The 23,137-nt window shown below is 46.4% G+C and overlaps 2 protein-coding genes across 7 annotated transcripts; one reads left to right on the top strand and one right to left on the bottom strand.

Moving 5' to 3' along the window:
- Nucleotides 1-4: 4 nt before the first annotated feature.
- Rhobtb (Rho-related BTB domain containing) lies at nucleotides 5-23,137 on the top strand. Of its 3 annotated transcripts, none has more exons than XM_076795219.1 (15): nucleotides 5-1,509; nucleotides 14,485-14,849; nucleotides 15,086-15,189; nucleotides 15,252-15,449; nucleotides 15,824-16,031; nucleotides 16,146-16,388; nucleotides 16,458-16,543; nucleotides 16,650-16,776; nucleotides 16,852-16,986; nucleotides 17,461-17,484; nucleotides 17,840-17,987; nucleotides 18,297-18,427; nucleotides 18,503-18,745; nucleotides 18,816-18,964; nucleotides 19,054-23,137. In XM_076795219.1, the coding sequence occupies exons 2-15, from the start codon at nucleotides 14,670-14,672 to the stop codon at nucleotides 19,286-19,288; spliced, it is 2,211 nt and encodes a 736-aa protein (XP_076651334.1). In that variant the 5' UTR covers nucleotides 5-1,509; nucleotides 14,485-14,669; the 3' UTR covers nucleotides 19,289-23,137. The 3 variants fall into 3 exon arrangements, with proteins under 3 accessions (XP_076651334.1, XP_076651333.1, XP_076651335.1); XM_076795218.1 differs by lacking the exon at nucleotides 5-1,509 and adding an exon at nucleotides 6,038-6,284; XM_076795220.1 differs by lacking the exons at nucleotides 5-1,509; nucleotides 17,461-17,484 and adding an exon at nucleotides 6,039-6,284.
- LOC143358243 (uncharacterized) lies at nucleotides 9,132-14,477 on the bottom strand. 4 transcript variants are annotated; one of them, XM_076795227.1, is made up of 5 exons: nucleotides 14,196-14,477; nucleotides 13,750-14,122; nucleotides 13,368-13,504; nucleotides 9,516-9,676; nucleotides 9,132-9,340 (listed from the first exon to the last, which is right to left on the bottom strand). In XM_076795227.1, the coding sequence occupies exons 4-5, from the start codon at nucleotides 9,666-9,668 to the stop codon at nucleotides 9,200-9,202; spliced, it is 294 nt and encodes a 97-aa protein (XP_076651342.1). In that variant the 5' UTR covers nucleotides 9,669-9,676; nucleotides 13,368-13,504; nucleotides 13,750-14,122; nucleotides 14,196-14,477; the 3' UTR covers nucleotides 9,132-9,199. The 4 variants fall into 4 exon arrangements, with proteins under 4 accessions (XP_076651342.1, XP_076651341.1, XP_076651340.1 ...); XM_076795226.1 differs by having other exon boundaries at nucleotides 13,297-13,504; XM_076795225.1 differs by having other exon boundaries at nucleotides 13,205-13,504.

The raw sequence follows: 23,137 nt of genomic DNA on the forward strand, positions 1-23,137 counted from the left end.
GAACATTAATTTTTTCTATCATTGTTCTCAAATTCTCCTTTTTAAGTACTTTGTATCGCCTTTTATATCCCCATTTTAATTGAGAGAGACTAAAAGAATATAAAAGAACTAAAGTCCGCTAAGAAGTTGCATTTTTCTATGATTTCTATTCACCCTTGTGTAGGCAACCAGTCACACAGGTATGCATCTACTATATTTCTTTCAGTAATATTTTTTAACTGTGTCCTTCAAGAAATATCACAAAATCGCTATTTTATAAATTCACAATTGCACTGTACAACATTTGTGCAGAAAATCATAAAAATTAAAGCTTTAACAGCTGCTTTATACATCGGTGCATTTAGGTTGCCCACACAAGGGGCGAACATCCGTAGATAAAGCAGAATTCTCGCTAAAAGTTTGCAACATCCGCCGTAATATGGCGCTACGCACGGTTCCTGAGTTTCAAACGAAATTTCAAATGGAAATTAAAATTCATTGATCCATCGATTCAACTACACAGCTATTAATTGAACTCAACAATGTTAAGATTGATGGTTAACCGAAGCTTATATCGAACGAAACAAAGCACGAGACCTCGAGGAGTCGCGAATCGTGTCAAACACGGGTGCGACCCGCATCGAACATTGTTGCATCGTCGTTGCAAGGCTTCCCGAAGCAGATCTGAATCTCTGCCGGGCGGGAGGAAGCCAATGGAATTCGCAGCAAACGTTGAACGAGATAGAAAAACATCGCAAATACTCTAAACGACAAACGATAGTCCACGCAACAAATGTGGAAACGCCGGAGCAAGATTGCAGTTACAATTAACCATTACTTATCTAACATTGATGTATGACTAAAATTAATAATATATTAGGTCAATGCAAAAGTTCGTGCCCGATTCCTTGTTGTATTTTAATACGAAATCAGGCAGGAAGTTTTGCGTTGACCTAATAAACCACTCTTCTGAGTTTTTGTCATTTACTGATATAGAGTCCAATTATTAGGGAAACGTTTCTTAAATTGAAAGAGCTAAGCCTCGATCAAGGGATTGGGCAGAGAAATCTAGAAAAATTCAGAAGATGGTTAATCGCAGTAAACGGCTCAGTTAGCAATTGCAACGCACGACCACCTCCAGACACTTAAGAGGCTCGTTCGGCGTGTCTGTCCTCTTTCGTGGCCGTTTAACCGACTTGATAAGCTAATGGTGGTCCGAGTCCGGCCACGGAACAACAGCATTGCCCGGAATCCCTTTTGACTGGCCGTGGCATACGTGATTTCGCGATTCTTGTTGCCGTTGCTTCTTGTTCTCGCTGGGAACAACCGTGCGCGCGCCCGCTCCATCTGTTCAGTCATTCGGCAATATTTGATCGGCCGCCACGCGTCTGTACCTGCTGGGCAACAAACGTTATCAATTATCATGCGAAGGTGTAGACGAGAAGACACGACGCGTTGTATTTTCCTCTTTTCATTAGTGGAGCGACGACGTGCGAGCGAGGAGACCGATTGCTCTGCCTGCAACAATCAGTAAGCCATTCTTCCTCTATTTCTTTGACTATTCATACCTTCAGTTTGTCCGAATCATGCTGATTCAACCTCTTGCCTTTTGATGTCGAACCTACCTCGTAATTCTGCTAAATATGCGCGTTATTTATTTTTGCGAAACTGGAATTAAATTCCAAATTGGAATTGGAATTAAATTTAGTCATTAGTAGATATCAATTGCAAGCAACTTCTTTCTTTCTCTAATAACGTCAATAAGCTGAGTATAGTTTATCGATGCGTTTGAATTCTTTTTAATTACACCTACTCATTTTTGTCATGACTGCAGAAGTTTTAATTGTTGTAGATGTAAAGGATATGGTAGGGCAATGGGTTAATTCGACTAAAATCTTCCAGTTTGATCAGCCTGAGTTTGATCTAGTTGCTCTCTTTTCATTCGTTGATAGTTTAAATACCTCTTTGTTGCTCAAGATTCTATGAAAGCCCGAGGAACTCGAGAAATTAGAGCAATTGCATTAATTGGTCGCCCGTATTTTCCTTTGCAGTCCGAGTCGCAGAGAGATAATCTTGAAACGTTTCAACCGAATGAACTTGAAAAATTCATCGCCTGTCCTGGAATTAATAAGAAATTGATTAGCCACGTGAACCAGAGTCTACCAGATTAAAAACGAGATTAGTAACGCATAAGAATTGCATTGTTAACTCATAGAACAGCACAAAAATTCATTCATAAATCTGTACGAATGATTTCGTTTCCCGTTTCAGGGAGACATGGCACTCAAAGTGTTGAACTTGAAACGAGTTTAATTTTGTGGTATAATAGAAAGTTAGCATTCAATTCAGCGTTCAAATCCGAGCGCATAACTTCGACAGGAAACTTCAGCGAACATTTCCGCGCTACGCAGAGAGTGCGTCGCAGTTTCGGTACAGAGGAAATCTCCCGCGATACAAACAAGGTCGATAAAATTGCTGCACGAGTTTCTCGAGCTCGGTAAGCTCGCCTAAGCTTTGGAATCCGTCTCCGAGTACAGTACATACAAACAAACGATCGTTGTCGGGTGTTTCTCCCAGACCTCGCATTACATAAGCATTATGTCAATTACACGGGTGTGTGCGCTCTTAACGATTCAGAGTCGAATTAATAATTGATTAAACACTACTGGTCGAAGGGATTGCGTAACGATGGTTTCGATTCGTTCGACTCAGAATTCGGCTACTTATCATTTCCCGTCTTTCCTCAATCTTTTCTCTTATTTACAGGTTCTTATCAAAGGAAAAGTTTGTCAAAGATCACGGTCTTACAATTCGAAATCTCTATTTGACACAGTAGCCTGCAAAACAATCTGCGAAGATTCGAAATTTTGTAAACATCCTCGCTAGATCTAATATAAATGCGTGGGGATGAAGATTTTGACACAGGTTTGTGAGAATGAATGAATTCTGACTGGTTCCTAGAAATCTATGATTCACGAATGAAGAGCAGCAGCAATTTCAATCGTGATTCAATAAGTAATTCTGACTAGTACGATTTGAGCATTCTTTCTTGGGACTGTTAAATAAAAGATGTTGGAGCTCCTCTTTTATTAACAGCCCGTCGGCAGGCAAAGTGCTAAAATGCTGGATTTTTAAACAGTTAAACGAACGATCGCGGGCCAATCAATTAGTCCGAGAGAATTCGTCGGTTTGCTAGCTATAAGACAGCCCTCCTGCCGCACTGTACAGTACGACGAGCAGGGTGGATTGATTTTTCGCCCCCTGACGTCACGCGAGGCCAGCATGCGCGTGGTGGTTTGCACGTAAAGCGTCGCGAAGCGTCCCGACGCCTTTTATATCCCACCGTGTCCCTACACTTTTTCGCATAACAATCCGTCGGCATTTACCAACGTTTTACGACGCAGACGAACGCACTGTTGCCCGGGGTTTGAAACCCTAAGTCCACTAATCTGGCTGACAAAAATTGTCATCATCAACAGAGCATTCTAGGTGTGCCAACCCTTTAGGGAGGTCGCCCAGTTGTTGGTAACTTGAACTTTTTAATCTTTCTCACAGCAGTCTTCAACTTTAACAAGTTGAGTGCCTAACCAGCAGTCTCAAAAATTCTATAACACATTTATCGAAAGAAATAAAAAAGAATACTCGGTCGTCCTTCTGAGATGTTAACATGAAAATTCATTTACAAAATCTAAACAACAACCTCGGAACATTGGTCAGAGACAATAGAGTGTCCAGAGGTCGTCCGCGAAGGGTTAATCGAAACCCCCGACCACAGGACGATTGCAAAGAAATTTCACAGCTGGATGAATTCAGCGGGACTGCATCGAACCCATTCAGTAAAACAGTTTCATCAGAAAAAGCGGTGCAATAAATTCCGCGTTTAAGTCAGCGGGGAACGTCTTGGACGGGAGTATACTGCAGACCGGAGAGAGAGAGAGGAGGTCGAGTGGGTGGTGATAGACGAGTGGTTGTGGCTCCGTGCCACAGGACGCGGGGTCAGCGACGAGTTCATTCAGTGTCGCTTCTCCGATGTTCGCGAGCTCTTCGAACCGCGCCCCCTTCCCGAACAATCCGCTCCTCTAGCCACGTGACGGTCGGAGGGAGGAGTCGACGACGGTGGTCGTCGATGAGCCACCCCGTGGTCACCGGCTAGCTCTATACTTCTAGGACTCCCCTACCCTGATCATCGGGGAAACAAAGACGCTAAGCAATTTCCCAGCATTGTCCGCCGTGTCGTTTAGATCGCGAGCTATAGCCCCAGTTCTCGATGCTAGTCGCATTCATTAGCAGTCTTCTGCCACCCTTTCGCTAGCAGACGACTCGGCCAGTGGTGAGTGGGGGAAGCGGCCCCCTCTCGCGGTTCTAGGACATCGGGCGCGTCCAAGAGCGGAGCAGAGAGCCCGAGCGGGGGCAAAGTGGGGAGCAGGGGGTCCATTTCGCTCGCGAATCGCCCCACCACGCTGCCCAGGCTCTGGCGAGCGGGCCGACTCGCTCTGTGGCTCACACGGGCACCGGCTTGGACGTGCCTGACCGCTTAGAGCGCACATATTCCTCGTAATTGCATCAAGTTTCCTAATAGCCAGCTTGTGCGGATTGCACGGCGATCTCTGACAAATGCCACGTTACTTCACTTTGGTTCCACCGGGTGAGTATTGAAAGGAGATTGTGACACCTTCGTGGAAAGGGAAGCTAGCTGGAAATTATAGCTATACTCCTATTCCTAATTTTGATATCCAATTTCTATGATTTCCTCCATGGGACGCATTTCTGGACTGCTCAGTGCTGTCTGCTTTGATTGATGATCGTCCAACGGACCTCTATCGGCGTCTACAAATTTGCCGCTCCGGTTGCTATCCTTCCAGGGGCCAGTCACAGCTGTGAGGACTGCACACTCGCTCGTCGTACCGGTTGCCTGCAACGAGGGGCACATTGATGTCTAAAAAGAAGGCTTAGGGAAAATCGAACGGGAGGTTTCTACACCAGTTGTTCCGATCGAACTCGCCAGGCAACGTGTAACAGGAAAATCGAAGAGACGTTTCCTGAGGAGCTTACACCTGGAATGAACGAAGATCGGGTCTGACACTGCATGATCCAAGATTGATGAACTAAAGACGTCTTACCAAGGCGAAGTGGAATATCAGGCTGGAAGTACCCGTTTCCTGAAGAGTTTACGTCGAAGAAGATCAAGTTTCAGATACTAAAGCCCAAGATTGATGAACTGGAAACGTCTTACCAAGGCGAAACAGAGTATCAGAGGTGAAAACAGACTTGTCAATCTATCCTGAGGAGCCTACACCTGGAATAAACGGAGAAGGTCAGGTACCAGACAGCAACATCTCTGACAGCTGATGAACAAAATACGTCTTACCATGGAGAAATAGAGTATCAGGGGTGAAAATAGCAGTCTGAAGGTAGTCAAGCGGCGACAGCAAGCCAGAGAGTTTATCCTGAAGAGCTTACACCTGGAATAACCGAAGAAGATCTGGTCGAAGACCGCAAGATCCGGGACTGGGAAAGTAGAAGCGTCTCACCAAGGCGAAACAGAGTATCAGAGGAGAGAGTGGCGGTTCGAGGGTGGCTTGGCAGTGGCGGCAGGCTCGTCGAGCAGCGTACTGGATCGGTGGTGCGATCTAAATCCGCGATCGAGCCCCGTGGCCCGTGGTGGCGCGCCCCTCCCCACTTCTTCGATTCGCCAGGACGTCAGCTGGAACTTGCGTGGTGCGTCCTGGGTGTGCAGCGTGCCGCTGCAGCTTCTAGTCCATTGTCGCGATCCGAGAGGCGACCTGGGTGAGCGAGAAAGAGAGTGAGCGACCGTGTGAGATCCTCGGAGACAGAGCGCAGAAGAACACAAAAGAGTAAGAGAGAAAGAGAAAGAGAGAGAGAGAGAGAGAAGGTTGAACAGGGAGAAGAAGAGAGACAGAAGCCAACGGTGAGAGCCGACGATCGGGTGTTCTCCGATCGGACTGTACATCGTTGCTCGACGTCGACCCCTGAACGCGCTGTCAAATTGACAGTGTCAACTCGGTTGTGTCTCCCTCCGGACGAGGACGACGACGGATCGTCGGGTGCGTGTGCAAGGAAACGTGTGATTCCGTTTCGAGCCAGTGGACGGCTCCGTTGCGGATGTTCCGCGGCGTTTCGAGGCTGACGCGTGTCCCCGCGCCGCGACACCGGCCTCAGAGTTCTCTCAGCAGAGCTGAGACCGCGTCGGTCAAGTGAAACGGTTCTGATTTCGTGAGCAGAGGCGCTGCGCTGTCAAATTTCAGGGAGAACAGCCAGCGACCGATCTGACGGTTCCATCCTCGGTGAGTCTCTGACGCACGATCGTTGACTCGTCCACTTGAGCACTCCTTGCTACTCCGTCGTTCTACGGCTACCGGATTGGTTCTACGTAGCGACGATTAGTTTGTTGTTACGAATACGTTTCGCGATTGTAGACACCGTCCTCGCTAGAACGTCACGCAGAGCAAACTGCTCGCGGTTCGACGCTGTCTCCGTCCCTCCGACGCAGCTCCGACTCTGTCCCTCCGATCAGACTTATGTAAGCGTCTCTGGCGCAGTACTCTGTGCTGATTCTTTGTTGCACGTGGATTCTACGGGTTCCTCGTGCTCGTTATCCTACGATCGATCGGACCTCGTTAGATTAATCGGGATACTAGAGATTGTACGATGAACAGTTTCGAGAACGGTGCCTGGTGCGGCTGTCCTCGAACTTGCTGCGAACGCTGCTGTCGACCCAGAACCTGCACACCGTGTTTACAAATTCATTGTTGCAATCCTCTTCAGACGAATCTTTGTTTGGATCGATCTGGGTCCAGGTAGATTAATCGCCCTGCTAATCAGTACACTTTCGACCATCTCGGGTATTGTTGGTACCCAGCAAGCTGAAAAAGAAAAACTTCTATGGAATAAATTGAATAGTCGAAGAATGACTGTAAGAATACTCTGTCACCCTTTTGAAATTTTGTTTCCTCTTGCGGCTACTCGAACTCGTCATCTTCTGATCGGTCTAAATTTAGGTAGATTAATCGCGGTTCTACCGGTTGTGTCCTTAATTATTCAGGGAATCGTTGGTCCCCGGTGCAGGGTGGCCTTAAACTCGATGCAACCACTGGCGACCTAGACCCTCCCACTGTTTATACATTCATCGCTTCAATCTTCTTCAGCTTAATCTTTCGATCAATCCGAATTTAGCTGTATTAATTGCGGTCTTAATAGTTAGACCGTTAGTTATTCTGAGAATCATTGGTTTTAAGTGCAAGCGTCCTTAAACTCGATGTAACTGCCCTCAACTTGGACTCTCTACTATTTACGAATTCATTAGCATAATCCTTTCCAGTTGAACCTGTAGTTGCAACGATTCGAGTCCAGTTACGTTTCTCACGATACTACGAGCTATATCCTCAATCGTTCGAGAGATGGTGCAAGCGTCCTTAAACCTGCTGCGGCCACTGCCAACCTATACTCTCTACAATTTACGATTTCACTGCGACAATCCCTTTGATCTGAATCTTCAGTTGAAACGATTCAAGTTTAGCTAAATTGATAATGACACCACAAGGCTGCATCCTCAATCATTCGAGAAATGATGCGAGCGTCTAAAACCTGCTGCAACCACTGGGCCCTCTACAATTTACAAATTCACCATTACAGATCTTCTCATCTGAATCATCAGTTGAAACGATTCAAGTCCAGTTAGACTGATTACGATACTATAGAGTGCAACCATAATCATTGGAGAAACATGGTGCACAAACCTGCTGCAACCACAGTGGACCTAGACCCTGCACCATCTACGAATCCTCCGGTCTCTGAATCGCTTCCTGGAATCAAGATTTCCGTTCCCCGTGAAATTATCCAGCGTTCTCCAATTCCTCCGGCTAATTGTCTCTCGGGAGGAGCTCCTGGTTCGTCTAGACCTCGTCCGCGATTGTCACGAGATTCTTCCGGTTGCGTTTTCTGGTGCAACAGCCAGCCAACCGAATCTCGATAGGGTCAACACGTGCTGCGTCAACAGCTGATCAACGACGCCGACGTCCCCGTCGATTAATCCCTAAACATTGGTAACAAAAGAAGTAAATTTCATTTTAACACTACCTTTACTGAACAGTAAAAGTGACTGTATTACATTACTTTATAAAAATATCAAGAATGCGTCTATCCAAATTTTTAGCCATTCTTTTTAGTATATATACCCAAAGAAATATTGAATAATTCTTCATTGCTGCACCTCTACAATCTCAACAATACTGAATGAAAGTTAGAAGAAATTAATAGCTTTTATGTCTTGTAAATTCTGTTTGAATGCTTCACCATGAGTCTAATTTATTGTTATACGTGTGAATAAAAGGTGCGAGTAGCACCATTGAGACCAGATTTCTCTTCTATGGTGGTGCTAGGGACAGTTCTGGTAGCGAAGGGATTAATGCAAGCAATTAAGCGTCAAGGATGGTTCCCAATGGAAAAGCGACGCCGTAGGTTGACCGGTTATTCGACGAGAACCCGGTGGCTCGTGTTTCACGCTCACCGAGCGACCGTAATCGCGAGATTTCGCGATTAGCCGCTGAAAGAGGTCGCCAATAGAACCACCGTTTACTTAATTAATGCGGCCGACGAGGAACGGCTCGTTGACCCCGCCGATTCTTGGACTTGGATCGCCCTTCAGATGGAATTGATTCGCTAGCGGGTACGGTCCGCTCTGCCACAAAGCTCTTCTACAGACGCTAACCTCCTTTCCCATTTTTTTGTTCTCTCTGTTCTTCTCGCCTGACCTGACCGCCGCTTGTTCTGCAATGCGTCAGACGACGACAGCACGCAACGCGAAATCGTTGACAGAATACTACACGCGCCCAACGTCCTACTTTTTTCCGTCGAACACGAAGCCTGCATCGTGTTCCAGGTTTCTGGATAGTGATTGTGCATTAATTAGCCGCGATTCTTTGGCCGGCTGATCGTGGATTAATGTGTGATCTTGAAGTTGAATGGAATTGAGCGATGGCTCCATAAAGGATAATCAGACTGCCGGTCTTAATGCAAAACAACAATTCTTTACTGTTGTTGCAGGAAGCTACTTTGGAATTTCTTTCTTTCTTTAACAATTTTAGTAGATCGATAATAATATATAGCTACTCTCAGCTAACTTGTAACTGTATCAAAGGCAATTGCACCTTGCGTTTTACTATCTTTACGAATCTCGTGGTAGCTGTAAGCGCATCCAGATCTACAGTCTGCATCCGAGTGTCGGTGGATTGGCGATTCCGGAGATTAGACTCTGCCAAATCCTTTTAAAGTCCTTCCAGAATGGAATCAGCATTCCTCGAGCGATGCCGCCGGTATTTTCCGGAATTAAAGCGACCGAAAGCTGAAATAAGAAAATTGTTAGTTCGACGAAATCCCTTTATCAGCGTTCACCGAGTAATCCCATCAGCATCTTCCAAAGTTAAGGCTACAAATGGATTAGCCGATATCGGAAGACTATTAGCTCAGTTTCTCGGTGAATATCGTGATTCAGTTTGTCAGTGGATTAGACAGCGTACTGTTCGGACTTCAGTTTGCAGCCGGGCAAGTTTCAAAGTGGTCGTCAACAAGTAGGAAATATAAATCGCACAACGGTATGGTATCCTCGGTGTCGTCTGCAATAGCGGATCAAGGACGTTCAAATCTTGAGTCCTCTCGATCTCTGCTCGCATCTCGTGCCCTGAAAAACGACTCGATAGAAAGAAGCAGCAGCAACAACGGCAAAGATAAATTCCCGCGGCACAGCGATACAAAATATTGATCCCCTCCGTGGTCTCTTTCTCATGTCAAAGGGACACTCGAGCGAGTGGCTCGTTTATTTCCCTCGTAACTGCATTCTACGGGCGTTTATTCAGCAGAACCCAATTAACGTGGGTCCGTGCCCATTCAGATCGTTAATTCGACTTAATTTGCCTTCGCCGCGAGTCCTGGTGCACTTGCGCCAGTTACAATTTCACCGGACAATTATTTTATTTAATAAGCTTCGTGCACGGTAGCCTTTGACAAAGACCACGGACAAAAATTATGGGACACTCGTCGAATTAATCGGAGAAAATGGAGAACGCGTTGAAACGTCGGAGCTGTTGACAACGGTTGAATAAACCAGCTGAACGATGAAGGGAAATATTGTGTTCCACTTGCATAATGCAATACACTGCTGAATCTACGGTAGATTTATAGCCCACAGAAAAATTGTAGCAACCGCAGAACAGTGAATTAATAAAAGCAATGGAGAGCAAGCAGAAGCATCGAGCTGTTGTCGCTAGTTCAACGAACAAGTTGAAGAACGAAGGGAGATATTGGATTCCTCTTGCATAATCCAATGCACTGTCGGAACATCGCACGACGGGACTCGTTCTCGTCTAAATAATAAACCGGCGCTTTGCCAAACGGCCAACCACAGTGGTCTTTGCTCAACAGACGCATTCTACCTTTTCACTGATTCCTCGCTCGTTAAAAATCTAAAATGGCACATACAACAGCCAGGAATCATCAAAAAGCCTTTCGCTCTTGATTCCTGGCTGCAGCGCCGAACCAGAGTCCATTAAATGGTTACCAGCGTACTTTCCGCCCTGAGATTAGGCAGTTTTCGAGCGGCGACCCAGTTCGCGGAGTTCCATTCAAGCCGAACGCGTAATAACTCGAAGTGTACTCGCGGTGAATGAATCGCGGGTGGTAATTAATGCTTATTGTCCCAGAAACTGCGATTCAATTTGCATTTCGGACGGTAAACGTGAAAAAAAAAATCGGGATGGAACCATCGATCGGAGATGGTTCGACCTCGGCGGAGCGTGGAACTCGAGGATTTCAAAATAGGTGGAATTAATTCCGAAATGTTCATGTCATGAAATGGATTAAAACTAGATCTTGTCCAGCTTTTCGCGATTCCGGCCCGCTGCGCGTCGTCGATTCCCCGAACGTATTCTCATCGGGACACGAGCCAGGATACGCTCGGGAATATCCGTCGTTTCCAGGCGGAACGGCGAACCGAGTGTGTTTGTTTAAGTTCCTCGGCGGTTCGAAGATGTATGCCGTTTCCGTGCGACCATTTCTGGGTCATGCTCGCCATTGATGCCGGCCGCTTAACGATCGCGCGATAAGTTCAAGCGCACCGTCATCGGGCATCTATTTTCCTGAATCGTTGATCGCCAGTAATTCACCGTAACAGCCCCTTGCACCACGTAGCCGTGAAATGCACGGAATCAATAAGACCTTGCCAGAAGTTAACGATAACTTCCGAGGAGTTGCGGCGTGACGCGCGACTAATGGACGACACATAAATAATTATTGCCTCGTTTTGCCGGATCGACGAACGGACGCCTTGTTATTCCTCGATGCTCTTCCCGCAAATTGCCGGCAGTGTCTCTTCATCATATTCGCCAGGCCTTTAAAAACATGGAAACAATAAGAAACGATTAGCGCGTTATTTGCAATAGTACACAAATTTAAATAATAACGCTTACTGAGATGTAGACAATTTTCATTCTGCATAAAGACCCGCAGTTTAAATGAACTCGGAGGGTAAGGTAAAAATCCCACGACCGGTGAAGGCTTGAATTATTTTACTATGTCAGTTCTAGGCAGCACACTCCACCCGCCGCAGTCTTATCGCTCCTAAACGAGAGATTCGATCATAAGAAACTAGTTCAGCCAACTATTTTCTCCTTCCCCAATTCTGTGGACGTAACACGGTAGACGTAGTTACATCTACAGTTAGAGAGGAGGTAGACCTGCTCCAGTAGAAATGCAGACACTTATTGGGCTCATGTAGATTCAAGTGGCGCGAATGGATTGATTGTAGAAGTCTAGATACTCCGAAGTAAAGCAATAATTTAAAATTGGCTAGAGTATGGCTTCCACAAACTTACAAGGCTGCGACTGGATTGTCAAATGTACCTATCATCTTGCTTATAGTCGAATAAACTTTTCTATAATGCGTACACATTCCTAAATGACACCAACTACTAACTCTTCGTGAACTAGGATCTTTTAAATTACCGAGAACATTTTTCTCGGAGAAGTAAATTCTGTATCGTAGTCTTAATAACGAGGAAAATTGTATGTTTGCAACTTCAGGAGTTAGATGTACGGTTCCGATATCGTTAATACGTCGGCGGTCGTTCTCGAAAGGTGAAACAAATGGACTGTAAGCAGTTCTGCGTCCAAAAATGGAAGAGTCCACGAAATGACGTTAAAGGGTGCCGGAAGGTGGACGTTTGGCAAGGAGACGGCCGAGAGATTATTTCGATGATCGCCTGGCCACCAAGCTATCGATTCCGCGAAGATGTGGCCGCGCTGATTGATAGGGTCGGGCTCTTGCCGTTGGAATGGTTTCATTCACAGACCAGTTCGGAGAAGGCATGCTCTGTATCGAGCGGCTGGACTTCGATTTTCTCGTCGCGACATCCACCGACTGTTCTGCATAGGCACGTATAGATGACGACGCTGTGACCGGCAATATCGACGCGTCTCCTCGCAACTTTCGCAGTAATAATACGGTACAGAGACAACGATAACGTCACGCGACCGCCTCCGACTTTCCAGGTTGCCGTCCACCCCCGGGGATGATAGTTAAAACCGCGGGTGTGGCTCTTATCAGCACCTAAATGAAAAGTTCGAGTCGGTACAATCAGAGAATTGAAACTGGACAGTGTACTGCAATCGGACGGCTTCGTAGATCCACTTTTCCAGTAGACTGCGGATTTTGATGCAAAATAAAAATTGCATATTGATTGCCAGAGACGGGAGCTACTTAATAATCCTATAGAATTGAGGACAATGCTGAGGACAAATAATTTTGCTGTTTGTAAGCACAAATATTACGGAAGATCCACCCACTTTTGCCATAAACGCGTCAAATCCGCAGTCGAGTGCTCGGAGAAAAGTGTTCCAGAGCAAAGAGCTCAATAATTCCGCACCTGCTCCTCCACGAAGGCGAAAGAAGTCGCCCAGTGACCTCGTGTTCGTCGAAATTGCTCCGCGCATATGAAACCCGTGTCCCGAACCGTCCAACAAAGTCGACGTAAATACCCGACGCTGGTGTCCACCGGTGTGGTCCGAGGTTTCCGTAAGGAACGCCCGGCTCATCTAAAAACGTCGTTCGCTGTCCCGTTGCCCGATGTCTACGCGTCGGTTCAGGGTTAAGGTGATATCGAGGTTGAGGCTGAAGATACGAAGGTTCGATACTAAATATAGAGGAGACGCTTACGGGGTCAAATCAATAGGCATCCTGCGTGTATGTATATGTATATGCACGGTGCCCGAACGTCTGAACGGTGCACAGGAGTTTGAAATACCCACGCCTACGCGATCACCGTGAATGATCCCGTCTGAGACCGTACCCTCCTCCCTACCATCGAACCCTGACGTACTTCGAATTCCACCTGGCTGTCTTCATTAACTCCCCGACGCCTCGACCTTCCTCTTTCCGGCGGATCGTTCTTCCGCCACCGTTAGGCTGATGTGTATCGCTCCAAGTTGTACTACAGTTCTCTTCACAGCTTCATCGCTATGTAGAACGATTAGGACTTTGCTTAGAATTCGAATCACGAGAACATTTACATTTAGTAACAGACACAAAGGACGAGGGGTTGATCTACCTCGAAAACAATGTATCTAACAAGAGAATGACCGAACTGTCGGTGTAATGGCAAATATGTTAGGAGATACGCAACTTTAATTATTTATATCTGCAAAACTACTAAGTAAGTGCGGCTAATATTTTATATTCAGTGTGAGGAACTTGTATACTACCATCACGCAAAAGCTCCTTAAAATCGAAGTCGGAAAGTTCTGGTCCTTCCCTTGTGAGGAAAACTCCTAAGAGATCCGTCAAAATGATTGGTCTAATTGGAAGTTGAATGTGAAGTTCACTTGGTATCACGCAACCTTCTAACACTTGCACCTTCGTTGCATGGAGTCGTCGAAAGCAAGTCTCCTTTCATACCTAACACGGAAAATCTAGAACCAGTCTATATATCTTAATGAATCGATCAAGCTCTGGTACCACAACCCCTAAAGAATCCATCAAAGTGCCGTACCCATTATTTCGCCGCTTGTCTCCTAAACTGTAGACTACAGCAAGGTGTCCTGCAGCTCGGGGGTTGCAGCATTCCCGCAGCGTCACCTGTAAATCGTGGAAAAGCAAGACCGTAGGGACGATTTGGTCAGATCCCGTGTACAGATTAGCGAGAACTCACCCCGAGCGGAAGAGTGTAGTTGTCACCGGGCAGGTTCGGCGCGTGTGTTAGACAATTTCCCCGGTGGTAATCGCTCACGCGATTCACATCGGTCGCCTTGCGCGAGTGCTCACGTGAGAGCGTGTACTCCTTTCCGGTTAACCGTTTCTGCTGTTTCTTTTTTACTCGGTTTTTTAGCTAGACTAGCTTAGCCGCACGATAATCCGCAACGATTAAGTCGTTCCGTGAATTCGTAGCCAAGGGCATCCATATCGCGTGCCCGCATCCACTTTACTGGGATTTCGGTCAGTTCCAGGATCGTAGAGCAGAACGGTAGCGAGACCTGTATCTGATCCTCGGCAAGGATCGGATGTGGTGGACGTGCTCAGCCGAGGGAAGGACAGCGGTTCCACCGACGGCGGAGGTAGCTGAACGTTTCACGGACGAGCTGGCACCTGGACGGCCGCGTTGGATGACCAGGGGTGATCGTCGGTGATGGACAATGAACAACCGCATCAGGAGCTGGTCAAGTGCGTGGTCGTCGGCGACACAGCGGTCGGAAAGACCAGACTGATCTGCGCCAGGGCCTGCAACAAGCAAGTGTCCCTGTCGCAATTGTTGACGACCCACGTACCCACCGTATGGGCCATCGACCAGTACAGGATCTACAAGGATGTGAGTCCCGACAACCCGATCACGATCCTCTTTTAACACCATTTCTTAAATTCTTCAAATGTCTTTTCAGTTTTCTACTTGACATTTTTCTTACAAGTGCATGAGATCTGCAGTCTACCTAGAACACAGTAGAATCAGTAGAATAGTAAAACACAATAGAAAAATTAAAAAGCATTTAATCTTCCGCGTTCCTCTTTGAGAAAAATTGAAAAGGCGGACCTTGTATTATTTCGCAGGTGCTAGAGCGATCTTGGGAGGTGGTTGACAACGTGAACGTCTCGCTGCGACTGTGGGACACGTTCGGCGACCACGAGAAGGACCGTCGTTTTGCGTACGGCAGGTAAAACCGTAGATCTACTGCGATCTTGGTATCAATTTTCAAATGTTTGCCTCGTTGTACAGATCGGACGTGGTGCTGCTATGCTTCTCGATCACGAACCCCGTATCCTTGCGGAACTGCAAGGCCATGTGGTACCCGGAGATCCGCAGGTTCTGCCCTCAGACGCCGGTGTTACTGGTGGGGTGCAAGAACGACCTGCGGTACATGTACCGAGATGAGACTTATCTGAGCTACTTCCGGGACCGCAGTCCTTTCGTCAGGTAAATATCATGCTTAAGGTGCCAATACACTAGCAACAAACTTGTGACACTTCCTGCGAAACTGAACCTTGTACACGCTTCTGCAAACTACTCTCGCAAGAAAATGTCGCAAGTTGCTTGCTAGTGTATTCGCATCTTTAGCCAAGATGTTGATACCTTGGTTCTCGACACCGACGGCCTCTTACGTAAAGTCGAGTCCCATTTAGGCGACGACGCTGGAATGGGATTACGCGAGCCTTGACATATGTAGCATGGCTCCCCGGGGAATCTTCTCAAAGTTCAGTGTGACTTTCAGTCCGTTCTCCGTTTCTCGGGGACATTCTAAATCTGTTCCCGATTTTAATGATGTTACTAGTTATACGTCCTTGAAACAGGGCGACGAGGAAGAGCGACCTGGTGATGCCTGATCAGGCTAGAGCCGTCGCCAGGGAGCTGGGCGTTTGCTATTACGAGACCAGCGTGTTCACGTACTACGGCGTGAACGAGGTCTTTGAGAACTCGATACGCGCCGCGTTGATCGCGCGTAGGCAACAACGATTCTGGATGACGAACCTGAAGAGGGTGCAGAGGCCTCTGCTTCAGGTGAGACGATTGCATCGGGGACGCTTATGCTTCTTTAACACTCGGACGGTGGACCTTTTTTTTTAAATTTTACAAAATAGAATCTATCAACTATATTTAGCCGTTTTTTCGCAGGCCCCCTTTTGCCCGCCGAAACCAGCGCCCCCAGAAGTATGTCTAGCGGCTAGCACGTACGAGGAGAACATGAAGGCGCTGTGGACAAAGCCGGTCCACACGGACGTGACCTTGATCGCCGGGAACTGCACGTTCTTGGCCCACAAGTGTCTCCTGTCCGCTGCATCACCTGCGTTCCATCGGCTGTTCACGATGGAACTCGTCCATGAACAGACCCCCAGGAGCTCCAGCGAATCCAGCATGGTACATCCGCTAATATTTTTCTCATAAACGAAGAAGACATTCATGGAACATTTTCGTTGTTTTCGTAAGGTGAGCACGTTCGGCGAGGCAACTGTCGGCGACTTCAACGACGACACAGAGTGTTTGATTCGCATCGACCAGTCAAAACCCTCGAAGTGAGTCCGCTCATGCAAATGGTCGCTAATTTTCTGCTGCATAGTTCGTTGATACAATGTGTAAGTTTTAATAGACTATCAATTCAAGTTCTGAATCCTGTGGCAGGATCTGGGAGCAGCTGAAGCGGCGTTCAAGCTTCCAGGTGCTGCCCACGATGGACAACCAGAGGAAGTCTGCCGGAGCGACGAGGGAATTGAACCATCCTGCCTTCCAGAATATCCGTGTGTGCCTGGTGAGGGCCCAATAGTATCTATAAAACAATATAGTGGTTATCATCGGTTCCTTGACTCAATAAATTCGATTGCAGACTGAAAGCACGAACGGAATTCAACAACCAACCACCGTGGTGACGCTGTCGAAGCTGATCTCGCCGCAGGCTATGCAGCAGTGCTTGCAGTTCATTTACACGGGGAGCTTGGATAAACGGTATCACGATCTGCAGGTACGTTGCACCGGTTGCATTCTCTAAGGGTTGGGACCGACCACTGTCAGCAGACCCTGTGCCTAGCATAGGCAACATTCTCTGCACCGGAGTCTCCCAATTGCCTCCTATCAAAGTGCTCCAAATTTTTTAACACTAGGTTTACGGAGCACCGCGTACGACTATTTCACATTAATTTATCAAAATATCGTGAATGTATCCATCCAAATTTTTAGCAATTTTTTATAATATATACCCAAAGAATTCCAATCTGAATAATCGCGAATTAAAAATATTAGAACGTGTCATGTTGACTTTACGCCTATGTCAGGTGCAGGGTATGTTTAACCGCGACTGAGGAAAGTATTACTTGGCCGGGAAGCTAGCAGGGGTGTACATATATCTCAGCCTCCCTAGATGTTCGTTGCTTAACTGATGTCTTTAAAACCAACGCCATCACGGTACATGGCAATTAACGCGGTTCTATTCTTTCAGACAGCTCCTATCGGGCTTCTACTGGTTAGTACAATGTGAAATACGTTCGTTGAATACCGGCACAGCCATGCACACGCACGTAGTAGTGTCTCGCATAGTTGTCAGGGTGTCGATTCCAGAGAATTCGTGTTAGGTCATCACCATAGTTGTCGTTATCCCGGCATGTTCTACTTTTGTACCCACGTTTCCAAGAATGGTGACAAGACCATGTGGCGATCACGGATGCATGGGAAACGCTTCCAGTCCCTTCTATTTGATGGTTAACGATCGTCTACCTGGGTGTCTCAACTTTAGCAAGGATTTCCATACCCCATACCCCATGATAGTTTCGTGGTGCAATAGTTCGTTGATTCATTGCAATGTTTCTTTTTTATTTCAGGAGATCAGACAAGCCGCGGAGTTCTTAGAGCTGCCTCAGTTGTTGATGGTGCTAGGAACATTGCAGTCAAGAGAGTTCAATAATGAACTGAATAACAGGTACAAGGAAGTGGTAAGGCAACGGCTAGAGGACATCTGTCTGGAACAAGGTAGGCTCGCAAAGTTACCCGTTGTACTCTATTTAAGGGAGTATCCTGGTTGTTCATCTTCAAGAAAACGATTTTTCTTTTTTTAATCAGAATCGTTGCGACCGTCGACCCATGTTTTTTAAAACATATATAGCTCCTGTAATTTTTATTATTTTTATTTGAAAAATGTATGCAAAATTTCAATGCAAAAGGTTCAATCGTTTTTCCAACAAAAAAAACCAGAATACCTTCTTAAAGATGCGTCTCGGATAGAGGACAGGTGAACCGCTTCTATCCGCTGATCTTGAAACGTGACTGGTCTGATCCTAGGACTGTTCGCTGACGTGATGTTCGACTTGGACGATGGAAGCGTTCCAGCTCACAAAGCGATTCTCACTGCCCGCTGCGACGTAATGAAAGCCATGTTCTCCGGCGATTTTCGTGAAAGTAGCGCGAAAGTAGTGAGTATTTCTTCTTGGTATATCCACCAAGTTCTACCAGGACGAAATTAATCGGATCTACACCTTCAAAAACAGATAGTGTTTCCTGGAGTACGCGAGTACACATTCCACAAGCTGCTCTGCTACCTCTACACCGATGAGGTGCCAGCAATTTCTTCCGGCAGATGTCTGAACCTTTTAGAACTGGCTAATCGGCTATGTCTGCAGCGACTGGTGAACCTGGTCGAGAGCAGGGTGATCGAGGATCTGGAGAGGCTGTCCCAGAACGAGGGAAATGAGGCGGTGGAGAACTGCTTGAGGTTGCTGGAGCCCTGCAAGGTTTGCTCTTCAATCCTGATCTGAAGTGAATTCATCTAGATCGGGCAATCTACTGTTTCCTTGATTACAGTTGCACAACGCTGATCAGTTGGCCGACTGGTGCATGAACCACTTATGCGTCAACTACAATAAGCTCTGCAAGATGTCTCCCAGGAGCGTCCGCCTTCTTCATCCGGAGAACCAAGAGTACCTGAGCGAGCATCGATGGCCTCCAGTATGGTAGGAAAATTCGCCTGCTTGCAATCAATTCAATCCACCCTGTAGCAAAACAAGAGATTTCCTCAATGACCTAATACGTCGTTCACCAGGTATCTGAAGGACTACGATAACTATCAAAAGTGCTTGGCGGAACGGGACCGCGAGAGCAAGCCCACCCTGAAGAGGAACCGCAACCAGTCCGGCTGCCTATGCTTCTCGGGCTCCAGCAAAACGAGAAGAGAGAGCACCGGTAACGGCGGCACATCGTCCTCAGCGTCGAACGACCCTCAAGCAGAGCGTCCTCTCTTCGACTCATCGATCGAATCCGGCGAACAGGTTGTATGACAACAGCCTAGCGGCTTAAGCCGCTCCGTCAGATTCATTCTGATCCTACCTGTGCTCATGGTCTTCATATGCACCATTTTTACTATTTTGATACTGCTACAGATTTATACTTAAGGGACATTTAACGTAAAAAATGAAACACCGACGAAACGATCTATGCACACGATACCCCCCGATAAATCAGGAGGTCGCCCGACCCTGAGGCCCCGGGGTCAGCGTTACCAACAAAAATCTTTGCAGTTCCTTCTCCACAATCAAATTTCCCTCTGGCGACTCTCTGCACGAGAAAAATATGTGACAGTGGTTGGCTAGCAGGTACTAGCAGCGGTAATGGGAATATTGTAACGTCACGTATCCCCTCGTGCATAGAGTCTCTAGATGAGAATCGAGTCATGTTTAATTGTAGAGGGGGAAACATTTTGAGGGGAATACACATCGTCTGGGGACGCTACCCGGGGATCTCTCATCTATCAAATATTTGTCGCACGTGACCGGATATCCTTTAGCTGGCGCGCACGGTTCTTCACCTCGGAGAAGTCGGGCGGTAGATTTTCTACGAGTCAAAGACGCGGCGACTTGTTCCTTGGGAACTGGTGTATTTTTTCTATTGTGAGCATCCTACGCGCTGTCTCGCTGGGACGACGATGCAAGCGGCGCTATTGTCTTTCGACGGGACTTCTCACACACGGGCGTCCATCGTTTTTTTAAAACGAAAAAAAAAACAAGCTGGTGCCTTTTGTTGACAACACGTCTTTGCCACTAAAACGAGAGCCCATTACAAAGGTGCACCGTTTGCCACCTGAAAGGAAAAGAAAATGAAGTATCACTTGTTTGATCGGTTGAGTCGTTCGGACGTGGAGTCCTCGGAGGGACTTGCATTCGTCGACTTGAATCGTACCGGAGAGAATTTTTATACTTTCGATGCTGGTCCTCCTCGAGGCTTCTTCTCTGGTCTGGTTTCTCGCGGTCAATAATGCGGGGGGCTTTGAATCTCGCGTAGTAGTCCTTTCAGATAGGCTTGTAACAATTAAAGTCCATCCTGAGCTCAACCCCGTGCACTACTATTTATTTTACGGTTACAGTGATTCTTAATTTTCTAGAGGAAGAAGAAGAAGCAAATTTATATCTATTGTATGCCTATATGTTCTCCAATAACTATATATTGACAAGAAACTAAGTAGAATTTTATTTTGGTTTAAGGAAAATTAATAACATACATATCTAGTAAATTCTGTTCGAAAGCTTCATCCACGAGTCTGACTCGATGTTATAGTGCAAGGGGTTAAATTCGAGTCGTCATTCGTGAGATTACAGCCGCAGCGTATGCAACCCGTCATGCACGCCCGCGCGACCGGTTACCTGTTGCACGGGTTGCCACCATAGGCGTGGGAACGGCATGCTGCGGTGAATAATTGAATCGTCGCCTCACCTTTCCTGAAAGACGAAACAATTAAAATCTCGAGCATTATTGATCTGTTCAACGTGTATGGACGTTGCCACGGTTTTCGATTAATTTCACGGGGAAACGCGCGAGGAACACGGCGAAAATGAATCTCGATTCGGGACGTCCGATTACCATCAGACGACTAACGATTTATTGTACTTTTATCGATGCGTATTAGACTGAAGAAAACGAGCAATAGTCTTAGCCGGTAGTAGCGCGTAAACATTACGCCTGTAAACGATACTGGAAGAACGCGGTACCGTTTTATTAGTCGTGTAAGGAAACATCAGACGTTGTAACGTTTTTATTGTCATTTGCACGGTATTCGATGTCGGGCCCTGCTTCAACCATTCTGTTCTCCCTATCACACGAGCGAGGTTACCATTCCTTCGAGTGCTAGGAGAATTCTCGTATTTGTACCACTTTGTAACGATCTACGGAATCACTATCATCGATTACCTTTAAGTAGGGACGCGTGCAGTTCGATCGAGCACGCAAACAAGATACGGGTACATTAAAGAAATCATCTTCTTCGTTCCATATCCTAATTTTTCTACTGGGTAATTAGTTCGTCTCTCAACAATTACGAACAACTATTCCTCATTTGTCTGAGAACTTACGGACCACAGTTTGAAAATTATGTATCTTCAATCACGGAAACGCATTGTATAGATGGTAGTCCTGTATCTTGTTTGCAAATGAAAGCGAGGGATTGTCTGATTGTCTGCAACATATCGATCACGGTAAACGGTTACTGCTAGAATTACTGATTCTGGTAATAATAATTATTTATCTAGGTTATGAGAGAAATAGAGAGAAAGGGAGAGAGAGAGAGAGAGAGAGAGATTTGTCATGAGTGTAACATTCATAGTATTTAGCGCGGAGCTTTATCTCCATGTAAAGGCGACTCCATACGTACCGTGTCGTACATTGTCCCGGCGAATTCTATTTTTTAAGTGCACAAATTGGTACCCGCACCTCTGAAGAAACGTAACCTCGCGTTTTAAAGAGCCGGTCGTGACGAAGTTCTCGAAGGGACAGGGAACAACCTGTTAGCGATCGGTAACTAAACGGTGTTTGATCATTCGATACTCGTTAGTTCATTCCTTTGCCGCAGCTGCGCGCGCATGCGTGAGTTCGGTCAAGATGGCGCTTTCACTATCCGAACTTGAATTCGTGTACTCAAGATTCAAATTTGAATTTCGCTCGGTTCTCGATCGTGTGAGTATACAGTGTACTCAATTTCGGATCATTGATACATTCATCCTTGAGAAATGGACGAGTGCCTGAGTGAAAGAGAGAATGCGAGACACAGCGAAGAAGAAGGGAAATGTGTGTGAATGACTTTTAACGAGACGCACGGAGAATTTTAAAGACACGTGTAACTGTTATGCTGCCGTAACTAATTTTACACTGTGTAACCCGTGTGTACTCGAGCGAGTAGTGATGGGTACGATACGCTCGCGAGTTCTCGAATACATTGAAGAATTGTGAAATACCTTTCATGTTGTCTGCTCGGCACTTTGTCATATTGAAACTGAACCTGACGAACAGTGACGGGCAGAGAACAATGAAGATGGAGAAATTGTGTCCCGTTTATTTAATCGTGTTGGATCACCTCTCGAGCCCATCGCTACATTTCCGAAAGGAACAAAACACGTACTGTCGTAAGATGCGTTACTGCCTGAAATTCTCCAACGGAAACGACGTATGCAGCATGTCCGTTTCGGCGAGGGTGAGAATAACGTCCCACTTGTACGCTACGTCAATTTTGATGTCAATGTTGTCCTTCGTCGCTCGTGAATGTATATTTTGTACTGACATTGGTAACCGTAGAATTTAAGAGTACGAAGACAGAGACACACATAGAGCGATAGAGAATCGACGATGTTTCAATTTTAGTCGCGGGAGAGACGTTGAAGAAAGCCCGATCATCATTATTGTCCGTGTGTGTGCGAGAGAGGCGTTTGCGGGCGACAGAGAGTTCCCTTTTTCATGAGATATATCGTAAGATAGATAGATAGTTAGAGAGAGAGAGAGAGAGAGAGAGAGAGAGAGAGAGAGATTATGGTCGTGTGTGCCGACACAATTTTGCGAAAAAAAAACCAAGAATCTTGCCGCCTCTTCAAAGTACTTAGGTGCATTTTTCGTTTGAATTTCTCCAGCGTTCCCGCGCTCGCAAGCCCTCCAATCGTAGCTCGTCGCGTTCACGACGTCTGTTCTCGAATCGTTCAAACTGATCGATCCGTAGAAAGTACTTGCGATGTGTTGCCAGCTCGGTCGGTACTAAGTAAACTTGGTCTTGTTAAGAATTTAAGCATAGCTTAAGTCGTTTCAGACATTATAAGATTGTCAAAGTATTTCGTATTCCGTGGCCGACGAGCAAAACGTTCAACTATACCAAA

The sequence above is a fragment of the Halictus rubicundus genome, chromosome 10, assembly GCF_050948215.1.
Source record: "Halictus rubicundus isolate RS-2024b chromosome 10, iyHalRubi1_principal, whole genome shotgun sequence".
NCBI classification, from domain to species: domain Eukaryota; kingdom Metazoa; phylum Arthropoda; class Insecta; order Hymenoptera; family Halictidae; genus Halictus; species Halictus rubicundus.

What these genes read in the sequence shown, in the direction of transcription:
- LOC143358243 (XM_076795224.1), bottom strand. An exon ending in TGCAAACTGAAGTCCGAACA is followed by an intron (nt 9,341 to 9,515) that starts GTACGCTGTCTA and finishes TTCTTATTTCAG; the next exon opens with CTTTCGGTCGCTTTAATTCC.
- Rhobtb (XM_076795219.1), top strand. Translation starts at nt 14,670, where the DNA reads ATGGACAATGAACAACCGCATCAGGAGCTGGTCAAGTGCGTGGTCGTC. An exon ending in CGTCGTTTTGCGTACGGCAG is followed by an intron (nt 15,190 to 15,251) that starts GTAAAACCGTAG and finishes CTCGTTGTACAG; the next exon opens with ATCGGACGTGGTGCTGCTAT. An exon ending in GACCGCAGTCCTTTCGTCAG is followed by an intron (nt 15,450 to 15,823) that starts GTAAATATCATG and finishes TCCTTGAAACAG; the next exon opens with GGCGACGAGGAAGAGCGACC.